The 20,099-nt window shown below is 46.4% G+C and overlaps 1 protein-coding gene across 1 annotated transcript in view; it reads right to left on the bottom strand.

The window, feature by feature from the left end:
* The window catches only part of GRIN2C (glutamate ionotropic receptor NMDA type subunit 2C), an 895,681-nt gene that overhangs the window by 68,598 nt on the left and 806,984 nt on the right, over nt 1–20,099 (bottom strand). The window contains exon 11 of the mRNA XM_085617084.1: nt 11,260–11,385. Coding sequence (XP_085473210.1) covers nt 11,260–11,385 — 126 coding nt within the window. The remainder of the gene's footprint in view (nt 1–11,259; nt 11,386–20,099) is intronic.

The raw sequence follows: 20,099 nt of genomic DNA, 5'->3' as shown, positions 1-20,099 counted from the left end.
GGTGGAGTCGACGGGCTCTTGGTTACGCACCTGCGCGCTACGAGAGGTATTTACCCGATAACAATTTTAGCAGCTTACACAGCAACCCCACACACTTTTTCCTACTCCCTGCTGACGAGAGGCAACTACCTCGAAACACGTGTCCAGGGATGGCACACGCTACTCATACTTGCATTCATGACTCGGGCATAGGCGTACCCGCCGACGCTGACCTCAGGGACCATTTTCATTGGGGGAACACGCTTGGTAGGTGGAGCAGTGTGCGACCAATTAGATTTAACTTTATGTTCAGGCTCCCTTGAGCCGGTGGAGTCGACGGGCTCTTGGTTACGCACCTGCACGCTACGAGAGGTATTTACCCGATAACGATTTTAGCAGCTTACACAGCAACCCCACACAGTTTTTCCTACTCCCTGCTGACGAGAGGCAACTACCTCGAAACACGTGTCCAGGGATGGCACACGCTACTCATACTTGCATTCATGACTCGGGCATAGGCGTACCCGCCGACGCTGACCTCAGGGACCATTTTCATTGGGGGAACACGCTTGGTAGGTGGAGCAGTGTGCGACCAATTAGATTTAATCTTATAAATGACGTTGTAGCCATAATTTGTTGTCGCAATACATGGCACCAAAGGGACAAATGGATTTTGTTACAGGACAAGTAGATTTATGGACCAACATGTCCCATAGACAAGTAGACATTTGATTAAATTCTACACTCCTGGGTATCACTTGTGGGACAATACTCGCAGCAGGCAGAATACAGGTTCATGGTGGTTGGAGCATTTTCTGTCCATAAGACTCTGATTAGGAGGCCAGCAAACTAGCCTTTGGAGTCACTCTATAGGTCCTGGGTTCAAGATGCAGGTTAGTCCTTCTTACTTAGGTAGCAGGGCAACAGGGCAGCAGAGTAGCAGGGCAGCAGAGAAGCAGTCCTTCTACAGTGTCTTCCACAGCTCCAGTGAAGTACTGAAGAGTTGGTTTTGAGGGTCCGCTATTTATACCTGGTGCTCGCTGTGAAGTGGGAGATGCTTCTCGAGTCTTCCCACTACAGAGGTGTCTGGAATTTCCTGCCTCCTTGCCTTAGCCCAAGCATGTCTGAGGACACAAAAGACTAGTCCCTTTGTGTGTGTGCTGAGGCAGTGTCTTTGTGGTGTGCAAGTGTGGTAGTTGACCTGCTTTCAAGTCAGAGATGGCCAGCTCTGCCAACACCTATTCCCCTTTATCTCACTGGGAGCAATACACAAAGACATACAAGAAAACCTGCCAGAAACACCTAATCATGTGACCCTGGATACAGGCTGCAGGCACCAAATGGTTGGTACGAGGAAATGGCCACTTTCTAAAAGTAAGGACAATGAGGGAATGTTAGCGTGATGTTTAATAGTGAGGTACAAGATGTAGGAGGGTGAGTGATAATAATGAAACAGAGCAGAAACGGGGAGGAGGATGTATGGAGTAATGGGGATTAGGGGTTTTGGATTGATTAGATGATAGATGGTAATTAGTGAGTGTGAGCGTGTGGCCTAACACTGAGAGATGAGATGAAAGAGTGGTTGAGTTTGAAGGAAGTAGCAAGTTAGAGGAGGAGAAGTTAGCTAGATAGAGAGGGGAGAGGACAATATTTAAGTATGGATGCAGTTAGGGGTGTGCATGTTCTAACGGTATGATTGCGCACTGTACAGGTGAAGTGCATGTTTGTTTATGAGTAGTGCAGAGTAGGGCGAAGTACTCAGAATTATGATTTTCACTGAGGTGGATGAAGGGAGGATATTTTAAGGAGACTGGAGTTTCTTTGAAGTGTTTTTTTGAAAAACGTTTTTCTGACATTTATATGTGCTACACTGGATCAGATGAGTTACACTGTTCATGTTATATGTTTTAGATTCTCCTGATGAAGAGTTCTCTGGGCTCGAAATGCAATGGGATACGTTGTGCTTATTTCTAAGGGTGGGCGGAGTGCTCCGCTCCGCCCACAGAGGGTACGTAGTGCTGCCTGCTTCATGCTCCACGAAGTAGGCGTAGCAGGCAGCACTACGCACACGGCGCGGCGGAGCAGAGCTGCCCGCCACCCGCCTCCAGCCCGCCCTCATTTTAAAATAATTTTAACTATTTTAAAGTATGAAAATTCCTTACCTGAGGTCGGCGTCCCGGGACTCCCTCTTCCTGGTGCAACCGCAACTTTTTCCTCGCAAATGCGCATGCACGGACACCCGCGCATGCGCATTTCTCATGAGAAATGCGCATGCGCGGACGTCCGCGCATGCGCTTTTGCGAGGAAGAAGTTGCGGTTGCACCAGGAAGAGGGAGCCCAGGGACGCCGACCTCAGGTAAGGAATTTTCATACTTTAAAATAGTTCAAATTATTTTTAAATGAGGGCGGGTGGGAAGCGGGCGGCGCGTAGTGGGGCTAAGCGGAGCGCGCGAGTGTGCGTAGATTTGGCCACACTACACGATGCTCCACGTAGCCCCACTACGCCCACTACGCCCAGGGTTACTTATTTCATATGGAGATCAATTTGCACATACGGTTGTACGAAGCCTAGATTGGCATACAGCTTGTATTAAGAAATGTCTAATAAATATTGCACATTGGATTCGGCTGACTCCGTTGTGGTGAAGAATACAATATAAATAAAACCTGAAACAAGGATTTTACAAACCATATTGATTACTATGATCAAAAGTGGAATACCTGGATGAACTTTACATACAATTGAGGGAGTTGTTCCCGCTTACAGCAGTGCAGCAGTGAAGGAGCGCAAATGTAGGGCTCTGTTTTTCGAACACTTTCTAAAAGAGGCATTTTCAGAATTGTTACTTGAAATCTGACTCTACCATTAAAGAGGGTTTTAAATTATAATTCTTTAGACACGATACTTGACATTCCTACCTGGTCCCAATTGGAAGCTATCACTTACTATATGTAATAAAGTAACCCAATGTTATCCTATAGAAGAGGTAGGCCTTGCAATAGTGAAAAAAGATGTTTACACGTTTTTCCCTACCAGGACATGTAAAAGTTCAAAGTAGTGGTGGGTGGAACTCATGGAGTTCCTCCAATGTGCAGAAAATATACAGCTAATGCTGCAATTTGGCTCCTGTAGTGCGAGCAGCACTGAAAATCAGTGTGAACAGCACCATGCATTGGGCAAGAGCGCACAGCGATTCAAGTAGATTTTTTTGCCGCTCGAGTAGAAAGTCTACTTGAGCTGCTGCAAATCTACTCTAATGGAAGCCCTTTGACAGCGAACTTTCATAAATGCTGACAACCGCCTGCGTTGAAAAATTTCTCTGGGGAATGCCAAATCTTGCTCACACTTGCCAGCTTGCATACTCCGTAGCCTATTGGGAAAATAGTCTGCCACGCAGCAATTGCTGGAATTTGGCCAGAACTCTGCGCTAAAGAATAACACAAGATGACCAAAATTCTGCCAATTCTGCTGGTGGACTGGACTATTTCGCCCTCCCCTAGTTAAAAGTACATGTCCAACTTTTTATATACACTGCACCCTGCCCTATAGGCTGTTTAGGACCTACTCTAGGGGTGACTTATATGTATTTAAAAGGAAGGTTTAGGCCTGGCAAATGGTTTATTTTTCCAGGTCGAAATGGCAATTTAAAACTGCAGAAACAGGCTGCAATGGCAGGCCTGAGGAATGTTTAAAAGGGTTACTTATGTGGGTGGCACAGTTTTACAAACCTACTGGTAGCATTTAATTTACTGGCTCTGGGTACAGGGAGTACCACTTTACTAGAGAATTACAAGTAAATTAAATGTGTCAATTGGATGGAAGCCAATGTTACGATGTTTTGGAGAGAGAGTACAAGCCCTTTAGCACTAGTTGGCTGTGGTAAAGGGCACAGAGTCCTATGGGTAGCTGAAACAAAGTCAGCAAAAACATAAGGATTGAAGTCAAAACGATGGGAGAAAACCACGCCAAGAATGTCCAGTCCAGCAATGAGTACAAGGCATGATGGGTTTGAAGGGCTGGAAGTTTGCAAACAGTCTCTTCTCAAGGAAGAGCCAGGACTGTATGGCACCAGTGCTTGTCGAGCTACTGGCAGGTATATTTCTTGAGGAAATTCATGTCAAGGATCATGTTTTCACCAGGTATGGATACACAGGAGATGTAGGGTGGAAACAGTAGCTGAGATAAAGTGAAGTTTCCTGGATTTGAATGAGTGAAGTAGCAATAAGAAACTCAGGGGCATATTATCAAGCACTGCGTTAAAATTATCGCCGCTTTAGCAGCAGAAAACTGCCGCTAAAGCGGCGATAATGGGCTTGATAATATGCCGCAGAGAATTCCCATAGAAGCCCATGTTGACACCAAAACATGGGCTTCTATGGGAATTCTCAAGGGCATATTATGAAGCCCATTATTATAATTTTAACGCAGTTTCTTGATAATATGCCCCTTGATCACCAGAAGCCGGCGCCAACTCCACTACCTTCACATTCAAAAATAAACATTCTATACGTATTCACCACATTTCATGCATTCCACATTGCATGATACATGTTGCTATGCACATACCGCCTCATCATTAATGCAACAAAAGGAAATAAGAGAAACCAGAGAATGAACCGTAGAATGAAGAGATAAGGAATGGTAAAGGGAATAAATAAAATAATAAAACATATAGGAATCAGTCTCTATTCAGAACTAAGATAATATACTTCAACACAAATCACACAACTACCATTCATCCAAGACAATTGAAAAAGCGGTTTATGTTCAACTCCAAGCTAACATTGATGCTAACCATCTCCTGCACAATGACTAGTCTGGCTTCAGATCAAACTGCAGCATGAAGACCATCTCCTTACACATCGTAGACGATGGCATCTTGACCATAGATGAAGATGATCCCTGCTTTCTAATATTATTTACCCTCTTAGCTGCCTTCAACACATTCGACCATCCCACCCTCACATGCACTCTTGAGTCATGAATGGAATCACTGGCAATATCCTTCACTGGTTTTCCTCCCACTTTTCCAACTGACACCAGTTTGTTCACGTGGGCAGCTCCAGGGCACCATACTGTCTCCTTTCATCTTCACCCTTTACATGGAACTGCATGGTGCTCTACTCAGATAACAAAAGACACACAATTGATGGACGGAATGCAGAACAAATCAAAACATTCACCCCCAGTCAAGAGATCTGGGTTAAATCCATCATTCTTTTGCTCACCATGCCACCCCAGTTTAGACCTGGCCATATGCAAATCAGTCTTGATCCTGTGCCTCATGGGAACAGTCCAGCCCGAACTGCCAAGCCAGGTCCTCCCTGGACCGGAAATAAGCATCCTAGGACCGGTTTCGGCGTTTCACCCCTCGAGCCAGGATAGCTTGATTCCAGTGGCACAGTGAGCCCAGGACTCATGTCTGAGCATACCTGGCGCACTTAGGGCGAGAAAGCAAACGACACACAATTGATGGACGGAATGCAGAACAAATCAAAACATTCACCACCAGTCAAGAGATCTGGATTAAATCCATCATTCTTTTGCTTACCATGCCACCCCAGTTTAGACCTAGTTATATGCAAATCAGTCTTGATCCTGTGCCTCATGGGAACAGTCCAGCCCGAACTGACAAGCCAGGTCCTCCCTGGACCGGAAACAAGCATCCTAGGACCGGTTTCGGGGCTTCACCCCTCTTCAGCCAGGATAGCTTGATTCCAGTGGCACAGTGAGCCCAGGACTCACGTCTGAGCATACCTGGCGCACTTACGGCGAGAAAGCAAAAGACACACAATTGATGGATGGAATGCAGAACAAGTCAAAACATTCACCCCCAGTCAAGAGATCTGGGTTAAATCATCATTCTTTTGCTTACCATGCCATCCCAGTTTAGAACGATGGATCTAGGCCCAGATCTCTGTACTGGGGTGAATGCATGACATTGTTCTGCATTCTGTCCATCAACTGTTGTTTTTGCATTTGTCACCCCGAGTGGGAAGGGTATGCCCAGTCGTGGGTCCCGTGCTCTCCATGCCACTGGAATCAAGCTATCCTGGCTGAAGAGGGGTGAAACCCCGAAACCGGTCCTAGGATGCTTGTTTCCAGTCCTGGGAGGGCCTGTCTTGGCAGTTCGGGCTGGACTGTTCCCATGAGGCACAGGGTCAAGACTGATTTGCATATGGCTGGGTTCAACCTGGAACGGCATGGTGAGCAAAAAAACTATGGATCTAGGCCCAGATCTCTGTACTGGGGTGAATGTATGACATTGTTCTGCATTCTGTCCATCAACTGTTGTTTTTGCACTACATTCACCAATATGTTGGTGATACCCTACTCGACTTGAAAGTCTCTCTGCATTAGACATCCAATGCCCCATACGATGCTTGCGCATCACCAAGACTAGGATGGCCAGCACCTACCTGAAGCTCAACATAAACCAAAATTCCTATTATTCAATGGTGGTCCACCCGACATCCAGTATATTGGTCCGACCTCCAGATTACAAACCTTTGGACAGAGCGATTTGGACAGAGGGAAAAAGAGCCACCTCTGACAGGCTCAAGGAGCATATCGGGGACGCGGTCGGAGCCTAATCTCTACAATGGAGGTGGTGCCTGCAGAGGCACCGCCGTAGGGATTAGGATGATACTTTCTGACAACCTTTTCATGGCGGTCCCACCGCCATGAAAAGGCTGTCGGAAAGTTACTTTGAGTGCCCCCAGCAGAGCCACCGTACCCTGTGGGCCACTGCTAAGTGGCTCGGGGGCACATGTGGGAACTCCCAAACATCCATACACTGTGTGCCAGGCAACACATGATGCCTGGCACACAGTGCATGGATGTTTTAAAAATACTTTTTACTTTTGCAGTTTGTGGAGCGGCCCTTTTCCTGGGCCGCTACACAAGCTGGACTAGTAAAAGGCATTTTACGACCACCTGCATGGCAGTCGTATGCAGCCGCTGCCTGTGGAGGGAGTTCTGTGGGGCGGTAAGGCAGGGCGGGGGAGGGGCAGGGTGGGGGGTTCTAAAAACCGGAATATGGATAATTGCAGGTAAGTAAACAATTAAGTAAATAAAACGAATTTCGTAGCGCACGCCGCATCTCAAAATGCGATGCAGCGCGCGCTACGAAATTCGTTTTATTTACTTACCTGTAATTATCCATATTCCGGTGTTTAGAACCCCCCCGCCCCGCCTTACCGCCCCACGGAACTCCCTCCACGGGCTGCGGCTGGTCGTATGGTAACTTGGCTGCCGGGAACGGGGACTCCTTGTCAGACGTTCTCGTGCCTGAAACAATGGCGGTCGGACACTCATCCGACCTCCATCGTAATGAGGCCCTCTGATCTCACAACAGTCAGTCCGAGGGAAATGCTGTCATTTTGTCCAGAGAAGATTCTGTGATGATGTCACAATGGTCAGAGAGGGGCGGGGCTGTGATATCACAACAGCAATGATAGGATGTGCCAAATCCAGGAAATCTCAGCAAAGCATAAGTAGGTGTGGACTCCCTAATACGTAACTCACTGTACTACAAGTGTAGTGATTAGGTGCACGAATGCAAACTCAGCAATGCATAGGCAGAGTATCAGCTCACATCTGGACTGTACTTTAGCTGCCCCTCGACCTGCAGGTTTGCCTTCCTCCTTGTGCCTCAAACGCCATCTAACACATCGTCTACATCAGCCTATAAAATGACAACCTTGAACCCGTAGCAGTGGCCAACGATAGGACAACGGTTTATCAACACACGCAACCCTAAAGGTTTGTGGCGCCACGAGCCACTAAATTCATGGTTTCAGCTTTATTGACAGCAAGCGCTGTGAAGTGGCCAGAAGTAGACACATCTGCTGAACATAAAGCTCCCTAAATAAATTGATCAATGTTTCCGATTGTGAGTCACTACTTATTGTATATTTATATTTAGAGGTATTTAGGTAGCAGAAAGCTGTCGCTGAGGGGAGGTCATGTGCAGGTGGGTGCTGGTTACTAAAGCACGGACTCGCCTAGATTCGACATAGGGCTGATAGGGGAGGGGACTGCACAGCACATCTCTCCGCTCAGAGCTGTGTCTGCAGAGGGGGTGTCTGGGGTGTGACTCCCTTTAATCATGGGTCGCAGCCTGCTCTCTTTACTTTAGGATATTTACTACAGTACCTGCCACGATTGTCTATAACAATCCATTCTTTCTTTACTGATGTTTCTCAGTGTCTGTGTACTTCAGCTCTGCATTCAGTTTTTATGTCCTTTGGAGTCTAAAATAGATTTGTTATGTCCAAACACAAATCTGCAGCTCCCATCAAAAAGGAGATCAGAAGAAACAAGAAGGGGAAATGGAGGCAGAAACTCACTGCAGCTCCATGAGCTTCATGACTTGAAATCAACCCCGGCCGCTTACACACGTACAGGCACCAACCTTTATGTAAAAACGAAACAGTTTTATTTACGTAACTTGTTTGCCATTTTCAGAGGAGAGCGCTAAGATTGATTGGTCAAGGCATCTCAGCTACCCTTTTCCCTCCTGAGTAGGTGAAATGAACACTGCTGGGAAGTACAAGAAGCTAGCAGCTCTTCTGAGCAGGACAGCATCTGGATACTTGCGCTTTTAAAGGCTGGCACCGGTGTTTGCCAGCCGGACAACCCTAACTTGAACTGGGCAGGGCTGTAATGCTTTTAACAGCGCAGTGCCAGGTATGAGACCGTGCTCCATGCATTTCAGGGTGCATGACGACACTTCCCTGCAAGAAAGATGTTCTACTACTGGGAGGATACCAGCACTTCTAAACGGGGCTCAAGCTCTTTCCTGGCACAGGATCACTACTTCTCATCAGGGCACTATACTTTTAAAGAGACAGTACAATACTTCTCATCATGGTTGCAACGATAGCGTAGAAAAAATGCATTGGGCCCTAGTGCAAGCAAGGAAAGAAAATGGCTTCTTGACTGCTGTTCGGGTCGTAACATACAGACATTACCATGGTTCAATGGGCCTCGTGGGCCTCTGGACCCTGGTGCCACGGCACCTGCTGCATCAATACATCCCTAGGTTCGAGTGCTTTTAATGGGCTGGGCTAGCCTTTTTTAGGCGGGTTCCGGTGCCAGTGTAATAATAGGTTTATTGTTTGATTAATTAAAACCTTGACAATATAGAGCATTGAACAGGCATCAAAAAGTAATTAGTTCAAGGAAACGAGTGATTTAAAAACAATTATAGTAATCTTATTATCAGTGTGTTTTTTTAAATCAATTGCGTTAGATCAAAGTGCACAGTGCTTTTGAATGAGACAGCACATCACTTTTGAAAACAGCTGGCATTATTTAAAGGAACTCGGACAGATTTTACCTAGAAGCCTGACGTGCTTGTTTAATTGGAGAGTACTGTTACTCCTCTACGCTACAGCCAATCTTTTAATGGGCAAGTATAGTGACTCCTTCACAGTGCAGCACTTTTTTTAATGAGAGTACCTTCACTTCTCTGCAGCACAGCTATTCATTTAATGAGCGAGTATCAGCACTTCTCAGCAAGGCTGCTACATTTTGAACTGCGCATGACCAATGTCTCAGTAAATGAATTTCTCGAACGTTCTAGCAAAGAGGTCAAGGACTGAAGAGGCATCCTCCGGGCATGGCACAAAACACACGGGCTGCAAGTGTCAGAAAACTGCAGGACACCCAGTCATAGCGCTCTATGCGGCCAGTTCCACACATGGCACTAGTGGCGGAGACTGACCAGACTACACTAGCCTGACAGAGGCTCTGCGCTAAAGGTTGTCGCTGCATGGGACCATCCTTCCAGCATCCGGGAGGAATGGAGCAGAGTAAGTCACGAGGCGGCCGCGCCTTACATTTGACTGGCACTGATCCAAATGTTCAGCCGTACCAGAGATCTCTGATCTGTTGATCTTCGGCTCCAGTGCTGGTGACAGTTCTGACTCAACCTTCCGCTTTCAACAGAGCTGTGTTTGTTATTCTTTCCTCTGAAGTGTATTTGCACTTGTTAACACCATTAATCTGGAGTGGCCGCCATGAATCGGGGGTGGCGGGGTGGGGGCATGGGTGGTGTAAAAAAAGAAAAAAAATGTACCTCCTTGCTGTGCCTCTCCTCCATCGTCCCGCCGTAGTTTCTCCCGGCAGGTGTTCTAGGAACAGGAAGCACCTAGGCTGAGGCTCCCCTGAGCCAAACACAACACTGCAATGCAGCATGGTGATTGGTCTGAGCTCCTTGGTTCTGCACTCAGCCAGGGAATGGGAGCCTGGGCATGTTCTCCACCCAAGCTGTAATGCAGCCTGGGTGGAGAACATGCAAAGTGCGCATGAATGTTTGGTCGGCCCGAGATGGCCGGCCAAACATTCATGCGCACTTAGGGAGTGCAAATCACTCCTCCCCTCCTCTGTCAGCAGAGCAGCCCCTCCTCGCCTGCAAAGCTGCAGCAGCAGGGACATTTTATTTTTACTTTATATCACTGCTGCATTGCAGTGGGGCACGCTCCTCCACCTTAGTGGAGTAGCCACCACTGTTGGTGCTGCCTCAGGCCCCATCCAATGTTAGCCCCAACCCCTGAAGACTGGCCCCCCAAGCCGCTGTTACTAACCTGTAAGCAGCCTCTGCCATAGATTAACATTGAAAAGTCTGAAAATTGCACTGTGTCCACTTTTTGCATTGAAAAGTATTTCTATTGCAAAACGTATTTACCTGAGACAAAGTTCCGTGGTTCTACAAAATAAATATAACCAAGTATTACTTTTTATAAATTAGTCTAATTAATTAATTAATTAATTAATAAAGTGTGTGTCTCATTTATTGCCACTGTGTGTCCAGCGAGTGCTTAACACTGCCTTCTGATAAGCCTAACATAACGCATACTAACACAGAAGAGAGCATTGGTTGTGTCTACTTTAGCCTCTGTAAAGCCTCTGGGGATCCACTGGACTCACTGCACACTATACCTCTTTTTTGTATAATCTATAGAGAGCCAGCTTCTTACAGTGTCTTTGTGGATATGATGAGCACATACATATATGCATGTGTACTCACCTTCACATATTTTTGTCGGCGTTTGTATGTATGAGTATGTGATTTTGTGTATGCAAATATGTTTCTGCCTGGTGTTTATGGGCCAGACATATATGGCAACATCAGTTGTACTTGTAATTTCACTCGTATTTCAAAAATTGCAATACAGTGGATGTCGAGAAACTCTTACTCTTTCGTTTGTCAGTATCGTACCAGTAGTGCGGTTACTGTAAGAAGGTTTTTTCTTGTTCACGTTGGTACTTACGCTTCCCATTGGTCAGATTCTGGTTGTATCCAACAGGGCTGAAATACTCGAACATGAAGACAGTGATGGCCACCACGGTGAGACACATCACAAACATCATGACCCATACGGCTGGGCTGTAAGGTTCTGTAAAAGAGGGACCCAGGCACATAATCAGGATCTACAAATCAATCACAGAATCACCATGCCAACATCCCCAAGAACAAGAGCTATAAGTCTCCTAAGAACAATATCGCACTAATTCCAAACAGCACCAGTTGTACCCAGCACCCACCAACGCGATTTTGAATTCTGTAGCATTAGCAGGAACTCAAACCCTCAACAACTCGATCTTTACATCACCAAACTACAGCAATCCTATAACAGCACACAAGAGGACATTTGCAGCCAATGGCAATATGAATCCTACAAGAACAAAAACAACTTTGCAGCACACAGCACGCCTGAAACACCAACAAACATCAAACTTTCTAGTGGATCTTCCCAACAACAGGATCGCTGTAGCCACACAGGATGCCTGCAGTCACCAATACCAGAGCCTCAATACCTAAAGAAACATGTCTTTTACAGCACTCACAAAGAGAATCCTTAGACACACTGCTCCAGATTCCAACACCACACACTTTGCAGTACAAAACAGAATGTATGCAGCACCCAAAAAACCCACTGCAGAGCAAGCAACAAGACATTGCCAGAATTCATCAATAGTAATTTACAGCATTTTTCGATATCATCAAGGCATTTAACTCACCCAATAATATCTCTGCTACAAGCCACAATCATGTTTCACAACCAATAAGCTTTGTACAACACATGGGAGCAGATTTACAAGCCCCTTGCGCCACTTTTGCGTTACTTTTCCCATGTTAAAAATGACACAAAAGTGGTGCAAGGGCCTTGTAAATAAGCCCCAAGGTATTTTAAGTATCATACACCATGACATTTGCACCATGAAACAGGACCTTTACAACACCTTTACAATACAAACTAGACCAGTGCTACTCCCAAATGCCAGACGTTTCTAGACAGAGAAGATAAGCATGGCACCTACAAATATAAACAAGACTTGCAGCTCCAAACATTTTCCAGCAGCACCCAATTAGACCTTAGAAGCGCCCATTGTTAAGATTTTTGCACCCCCCTACAAACTCTACAGGCCCCCTAAATATGTATCTCTCCAGTATACTGAACATGACAAGGCAAACAAGCCAGTGAGATAGCCCCTAAATGTGAACACGGTATACTGAGATCTGTGCATGAACTGCATGTTACAGAAAGGAATCCCAGCGGCGTTGAATCGCCATTTCATCCTACTTAGGCTGATAAACCGAGCACCATTAGACTTGGGAATAGTTACATCAGTCACCTACAGTTCCACAAAACAGCAAACTGCAGCATTAAGTGCTACATCCCTCACATTGCATTTCATTTTATTAGCAGTCGATAATACATAAAATTATGCGTGACAATTAAAACACTTGCATTATAAATCAGCACAGAGAAATGAGTGAACATTGTAAACACATATTGGAAATTACAGTTAATCTAAACATTTAACTGTCTTGGCTCAGCTTTCCTTTTTTTTTTTTTTTTGATAACTTTATTTCGGTCAAAGACCATAAAAGCACAGATAAAATATGTACATACAGAATAAAATACATAAATAATTAAGCACTTAGAATAAGAAGTTATTATTTTTTTTTTTTTTTTTTTTTTTGGAAAACCTTTATTTAACAGTATGTGCAGACAAATACGGGCCTACAACCCTCAGGCCGGCCTCGACAAAAAGGGGCACATCAGCAAGCAATTATACGATTCAGCAGCATATCAGTACAAGCACGAATAGACCAGATTACGTTATACACAATTGTGCCGCCGAGCGCCAGGATGATGAGGTTTAAGTTTTATAAAGTTTTGAAATAAGTCCATAGCAACAGGTCTGAAAGGATCCGAATCAGAGCAATACAGTTAGGACTATAGTGGGCAACGATCATCAGAAGAGTCAGCAAGCATTATCCGTAAGGTAATCAATCGCACTCAATAAAATCAGGATAGAAAAGAAGCATATCACATGACGATCCCCAAGCACTACCCACAAGTTCCCAATCCTCCCCTCGACCCAAGAAATAAGAAAGGAAGGAACAAACGAGAAAGGTAAAGAGTAGAAAGGGAGAAGAGAAAGAGAGAAAAGAAAGAAAGAAAAAGGAGGCCCATAGAAAAAAAAAAAAAAAAAAACCCAACAAGGAAATATACCCCCCACCCTACACGCATGCAGAGGCTACGGCCTACCCCCCCTAGCAGTGTGTCTGTCGCCCCAAAAGAGTACCCGAAATGTAGGAGAAGAGAAAGAGAAGAAAAAGAAAAAAAAAATATCACGGTTGATCAGAGGAGGGCCAAGGATCTATTCAATACAAGCAAAATCGTTACCCGCGGTCACCCAACCCCAGGCCCCGACCTAACACCCTGCTACATGTACCTCCAACAGTCACAAGTCCCAGTCCCAGCCATATACGTATCAATGTGCAACAAGAAAAACCCCCTTCCTCAGCCTTGGCCCCTTCGAATCTGCAGTCCAACAGAGTCCAATTGCAGTACAGCCAACCTGGACGGGATGGGCCACCATGGAGCCCGTTGCCGCAATCGAGGGGTAAGAGACAAGTCAAACTGGAGCGAAGCTCGATAGTAAAGGACCACAGAATGCGCCACTGCTATGCGGTGGCTAGCACAACAGGGAGCAGGACGATGCATAAATCCCAGAGTAGCGGCCGGCCGATGTACAGGGAGCAAGTCCAGGAGGACGCTCAGAGACGTGGCACCAATGGACAAAGGAGATGGGCAAAACGGCGGCTGAGGCACAAGCTCCGGCCATACCAAGGGAGCAGGATTGTCAGACTCCTCCAGGGCAGAGCCGAGGAGTACCGCAGCGGGCACTGGGACACGTCCCCCCGTCACCGCCACATACCTCAACTCGGGTGATCCACCGACAGTCGACTGAAGATGTGGCTTAACATGCCGCACTGGAGAATCATCACGGCCAGCTGAAAAAGTCCGATCAAACCGGTCCTCCAAACCAGTGGCAGAGTCGCGAAAGGCCAACCACAGGTCCTCCAGTGCTGCCAGGATGTCGCGAAGCCCCAGCGGTGGATCAAGAATGGAGGGTGCTGTTGCGTCCGCCATCTTAGGCAAGCAACCATCGAGCGCCCCGGGAAGCAATCCCCCTTCACCAACCATCAGTATCTGGAAGGTGATAAGCTCTCTGCGGGGCCCCGGTGGTGCAGGAAACGTGGAGGCAGCCGGTCGTGGAAGGCTTCAAGGACAGGGGAATCTGTGGTGCAGGGAAACCCACCGGCGAGACCAGGGCTTCCGATGCGGAAGATGGCGTCCGCTGCTGTAGGCTGCAACAAAGAAGCGATCCCGGCCCTCTCCCAGCTGGGCCGGGATACAGTATACGGGAGCTGGATACAATGTTGCGAGCGGGGCGCGCTGGGCAGCCGAGCATGAAAAAGGCTGCTGTGAGAATCCCAGCGCCGCGCTCCAGGTCCGGTGTACCGGCTCCTCCCTCTCCACAGCGGCCGCTGCTATCGTTGTCGCCGCCGGCCGTCCCCACTAAACAATGGCCCGGCTGCGACCGCTTGGAAGGCCGGAATGGAAACCGGGGCCCAACTCCGCCGGGGCAGCTCCGTTTTCGACCGGAGTCAAAGTATCGTGGTCAGGGACGTGGCGCAGGTCAGCGTAGGGCTCGGAGGCGCAGGATTCTTGCCAGGATATCGACGAAGGGCGAAAGGGTCGGCGGAGCCGAAGAGCTAGGCGGCCATCTCGGCTACAGGCTAGGCGAATAAGAAGTTATTAAACAGAAGTTATCAAGAAAGACATAATGAACAATTCAGTTCGCCAATATTAAGAACAATTAATTAATCAGGGCAGACCTCCTCCGCCACATGCCATGTAAAAAACGGGAGACAGAGAACACGATGGGGGGTGAGGTGTCCTAACTTAAAATCCTACAAGCTTGGGCACATTGTTTTAGGCCCAGATTTCTACACAGTGGCACCAGCCAAGATCTACGTATTCCATTGTAGGCAGGGCAGAAGAATAGAACGTGAACTACATCTTCTTTACTTTCATTACAAACTGGGCAGATCCCCTCACCTCTTCCAGCCCATTTGCAAGTCAATGCCCCAATTGGGAGGCAACCATACCTTAATTGTGTATATAGCTTTTTTGCCATAGGGGGTTGGATCGAATCTAAAAACTCCTCCCTCCTGGGCACCAATTTTATTTGTAGGAATTCTGTGGTCAACCTGCCCATAAATGGTGAGCGGTGTAACCGAGCTAGATTATACTGTCTAAGTAGGGCCAACAGCTCCGTTCTCCGTACCGCTGTGCAACTTTTCTCGGGGGTCTCCCATAGTTGGGGCAGGCCTATCTGATATACTACAGCTTTAATATGGGATAGCCAGGGTATATTTCTGCTCTTCAACTGATCCCAGATTGCAGAGAACTCAGCTCTATAGTCACCGAGTTCAGGTGCTGTCCACAGCCTTCTCCAATACAGGAGAGGTCGGCTTGATAAGAGTTCAGAGATAGGCTCTAAACCTAGGTCTAGTCTCAAGGGTATGAGCGGAGTGCTCTGGGGAAGCCCTAGCAGGTTCCTAATAAATGTATGTTCAACCTTAGAAAGGGTCAATGTACGAGTATGACCCCAGAGCTCTGCGCCGTACATTGCGGCGGGTCTAGCTTGGGCACCATCCATTTCAAGACCTGGCGAGACTGGTTTAAATTGGGTTTTCCTCTGAAACTTATTGATACCTCCCACTGTCTGTGTAAGCCTCAGGGCAGATTTGACTACCTGGGGGCCCCAGCTGAAATCTTCAGTCAGGGTAACACCCAGATATACAAAAGTTCTGACCCTTTCGAGTGGGATACCATTTAAAACTGGTCAGGGGCGGGTGCGCTTCGGGGGGCCGAAGATCATGAACTTCGTCTTTTCTAGGTTGATCTCAAGTCCCCGCGAATCGCAAAATGATACAAAACCGTCCAATACCCTCTGGATGCCTGTAGAAGTTCGAGACAACAATAAGGTGTCGTCTGCGAACATCAAAGCGGGCACCCGTCCAGATGTCAGCCGAGGAACATCGCTATCCCTGACAGTATCTAGCTCACCCACCAGACCATTTATATAGAGGCTAAAAAGCGTGGGAGCCAGGGCGCAGCCCTGCCGTACTCCTCTAGTAACAGGAAAACGGTCCGATAGTTCTCCATTCTTCCCACATCGTACCTGGGCATAGTTCCCTTTGTGGAAACGTTTCAGGACATCTAGTAGGTAGGGCGGAAGGTTTAGTTCTTTCAGAACCCTCCATAGATTTTCCCTGGGCACAAGATCAAAAGCGGCCCGTAGATCTACGAAGACCAAGTAGAGGCTACCACCCTCAACACTTACAGTCTTCCAAACCAGGACCTGTAGCCTAAAAAGCTGGTCCAGGGTCGAAATCCCCGATCTGAACCCAGCCTGGAGGGTAGTTATTATTTCATTCTCATCCGCCCACCCAAGTATTCTATCCAGAATGATCCGGCCCATGAGTTTCTGAGTAGTGTCCAGAAGGCTTATCGGCCTATAGTTTAAGGGGCAGCCTTTTTTAAAAATAGGAACAATCTCGGCCCCTGCCCAGGTATCTGGCAGTTTGGCTCCTAGCAAAACTGCATTAAACAGTACGGCTAAGTACGGTGCCCAAATTTTGGGTTGGGAACGAAAAAGATCACCTGGCACCTTATCGAGGCCTGGTGCTTTATTGGGAAGCTGTCTAGCAATTGCAGATTCAACTTCCTTAATTGAAATGCTCTCGACACTTCCAGGAGCCAGCCTCACCCTGGTGTCCAGGTGGCCTGTCTGATCCCCACCGTCCGAGGTCCCACACGATCGACACTCGTGTGGGAGGTCTAGGCCCAGTGGAGTACAGAGGAGGTCATCTGGTTGCATTGCCATATCCCTATTCGGGTGTTCCAATATGACAGCCGAAGGAGAGGTATACAATGTGGCAAAGTGTGTTTCCCACACTGAGGAAGCAATATTTGGTAGAAAAGATTCCCCACTATCTCTCGTGGTAGAATTTACCAGTGCCCAGAAAAGTTTGGCGTCCTTTGACACTAGGGCGTCCCTCAATTTTTCCCACCTCTCTTCTTCCCATTCCATCCTACCCCTGGCCAATTCCTTCTTATATGTCTGCCTAGTAGCCCTGATATTCAATGTATTTTTTGATTTAATTGCTGCAAGAAGCTCCTTTTTTGATTTCCTACAGGCGCCGTTATACCAAGGATGGGTTTTCGGCGCACACCTCTTGACTCTGACTACAGGGTAAAAAACATCTCCCAGCGTCGTAACTAGTTGTTTGTGTGTTTCCAATACCTGTAGATGCCCGGTTGCAACAGCCATCTGGGATATAAAGGGTGTTACGGTTTGGTAGATTTTTGCAAGCTGTAAGGGTGACTTTGCCAGGTGGGGCCATTTCACCCTCCTTCTATTATTAGTTAATACGACGAGGGGGGGCATTGCCATAGGAAATTTGGTCTCAGAATTTTTTAGCCCGAAAGACCCTGGCTTCAAGGTTAAGACCAGGGCATTATGATCACTGTCCTGTCTTTTTTCTATTCTAAAATCCTTCAGCTTGTCCCAGTTTTTGGCTTCTACCATTACATAATCGATGATGGATACCCTATTAGCCCGATTGAATGTTCCTGTTGCTGGGCGGTCAGGATCCACTCTCCCATTGCACGCCCGCAAGGACGTTGCAAGGGAAAGGGATTTTACTTGTAACACCAAAGGTGTCCAGGCTCTAACTGGGGCAATATCGGGGTCTGGGATGTGCCATAGCACATCTACTTCATCCTGGTCGCCCAGTTCGACACCACCCAGCGGTTCAAATTGGCAGTTGAAATCCCCACCAAGAATTATAGCAATAGAAGGGTCTAGCCCTAGAATAAATGAGGCCAAATCATTGATTGTGTCTGATTCTTTGCCGTTTCTAGTTGGTCTTGAATAAACATTTATTAGTGCTACTGGTGGGTTATTTGGAGGTTTTAGTAAGACACATTGGAGGTCCAGGGATTTTGTTGGTATTTGCATTGCCTGGATTCCCAAATGTGTACCTATCCAGATTGATAATCCACCAGATGGACGGCCTTTGCCTGTGGACATTGCCAAAATGTCATAATGAGCAAAAATCGGGCTAAAGTTCTCTTCCAATGCCCAGGTCTCTTGCATTAGGCAAATATCAAATTTTGCCATATATGCAGCCCACTCTGGAGTATGCAGTTTGTTTTTTAGGCCGGCTATGTTCCATGAAACCAATTTTACGCAGCCTTGTACCAAGTTATCATTTTCAAGTAAATGCGCCTCTGCCTTCCTAATACTGACCAGTTGCACGAATAATGGGAGATGTCTTCATCCTCCAGCCCACTTAGATGAGAATAATCCACCTTACAATGTCTGCCTTGTTCAGAGCATGTTGTGACATAACGAGCACAGTGCAACTGAAAATGACGTTATATTTGCCTGATGTGTGACTGGAGAAAAGTTGATAGTGTTGTGCTGGCCAATAAATATAAGACAAGCTTACTTCACATCCAGGTTTACTTCTCTGAGCCTTTTGCATGTCATCGTAAAAATTCTACCAAATAAAATGAACAATCCAGATGCTGGAGTAGAAGGTTTGTCTGGATATGCTTGATGATAAGAAGGTGTTGGCTGCACAAAACCCTCGCCCACCAACCTAAGTGGCATGCTTCACCATCGGGCTACTCCTCCGTCATGAAAAAAATTCAACAGCCATCTCTGATCACAAACCATATTATTGAACCTATTAAGTGCAAATTTCTTTCATTTCTGAATCAAATTATGTTTTTTTTGTGAAAAATTGTAACAGGATTCAATTTATTTACTATAATCTCATTTCAACTTAACATTTAAATAGAAACTTCATCAGGAAGCTTTGCTAATTCAAATGTTAAAAATAATTGAAAACACTTTCATCAACCTGACTAGCAACGGTCAGGTATATTTTTTCTAAATTGAAGACTGCTTCTGTTACAGTTAGGTGTATATTTAAAGTCCATCGGAAACCTACAGAACCATAACACAAAATAGAATCAAATCAACTCTAAACATCAGGGATTGTATTATAGAAAGTGCCCAGAGGGTGCAACGGGCATGTTTGCCCACTTTGTGCGCCTCCGGTGCACTTTGGTATTACAGAATGAGCCGCAGATGCTTGTGCTGCTCCTGCTGTAAAGCAGAAAACGCTGGCGTCCATGTAGCGCCAGCGCTATCTCAAGAGAGGGTTCCCTTATTTGCATGGGGGCGTTACCTCATTATTGGTGGGTTTTGCTGATTCATTCAGCTCTTGTGCCAAATAAGTAAGGACATACCAACAGTGCACATGCAAAAAAAAGGGAAACCTGAGAACTTTTGTCTGCAGATTGGATGACCACATATGTCTGTGTTTGCACATGCCTTGATTTGTCCTGAGGAGCGATTCAACAAATAGGTCGACACGCATCACCTATACAGATCCGAAGAAGTAGACTACAAAGATTTAGAAGAATCAATTGGATTGTGGACCGCTGCTTTCCTTCTTTAGTGATGCTGGACACATACCCTTTGTATGCAGTCTTCTCCTTAAGCGGATTATCTTTTGTTGGTTCAGAATTGAAAATTTGGAAAATGACCATCACCATTTGGAATTATGTTTATAGAAGGATTTTGTTGCAACGATGATGCATGGTTTTTTTAATGTATTCAGCCAATTATTCGTGCATTGATGATAAATACCTTATTTTTTGCATTA

Source organism: Triturus cristatus, chromosome 7, assembly GCF_964204655.1.
Source record: "Triturus cristatus chromosome 7, aTriCri1.1, whole genome shotgun sequence".
Lineage (NCBI taxonomy): Eukaryota > Metazoa > Chordata > Amphibia > Caudata > Salamandridae > Triturus > Triturus cristatus.
The sequence above is the reverse complement of the archived record's forward strand: the minus strand, read 5'-3'. Positions and strand labels throughout refer to the sequence as shown.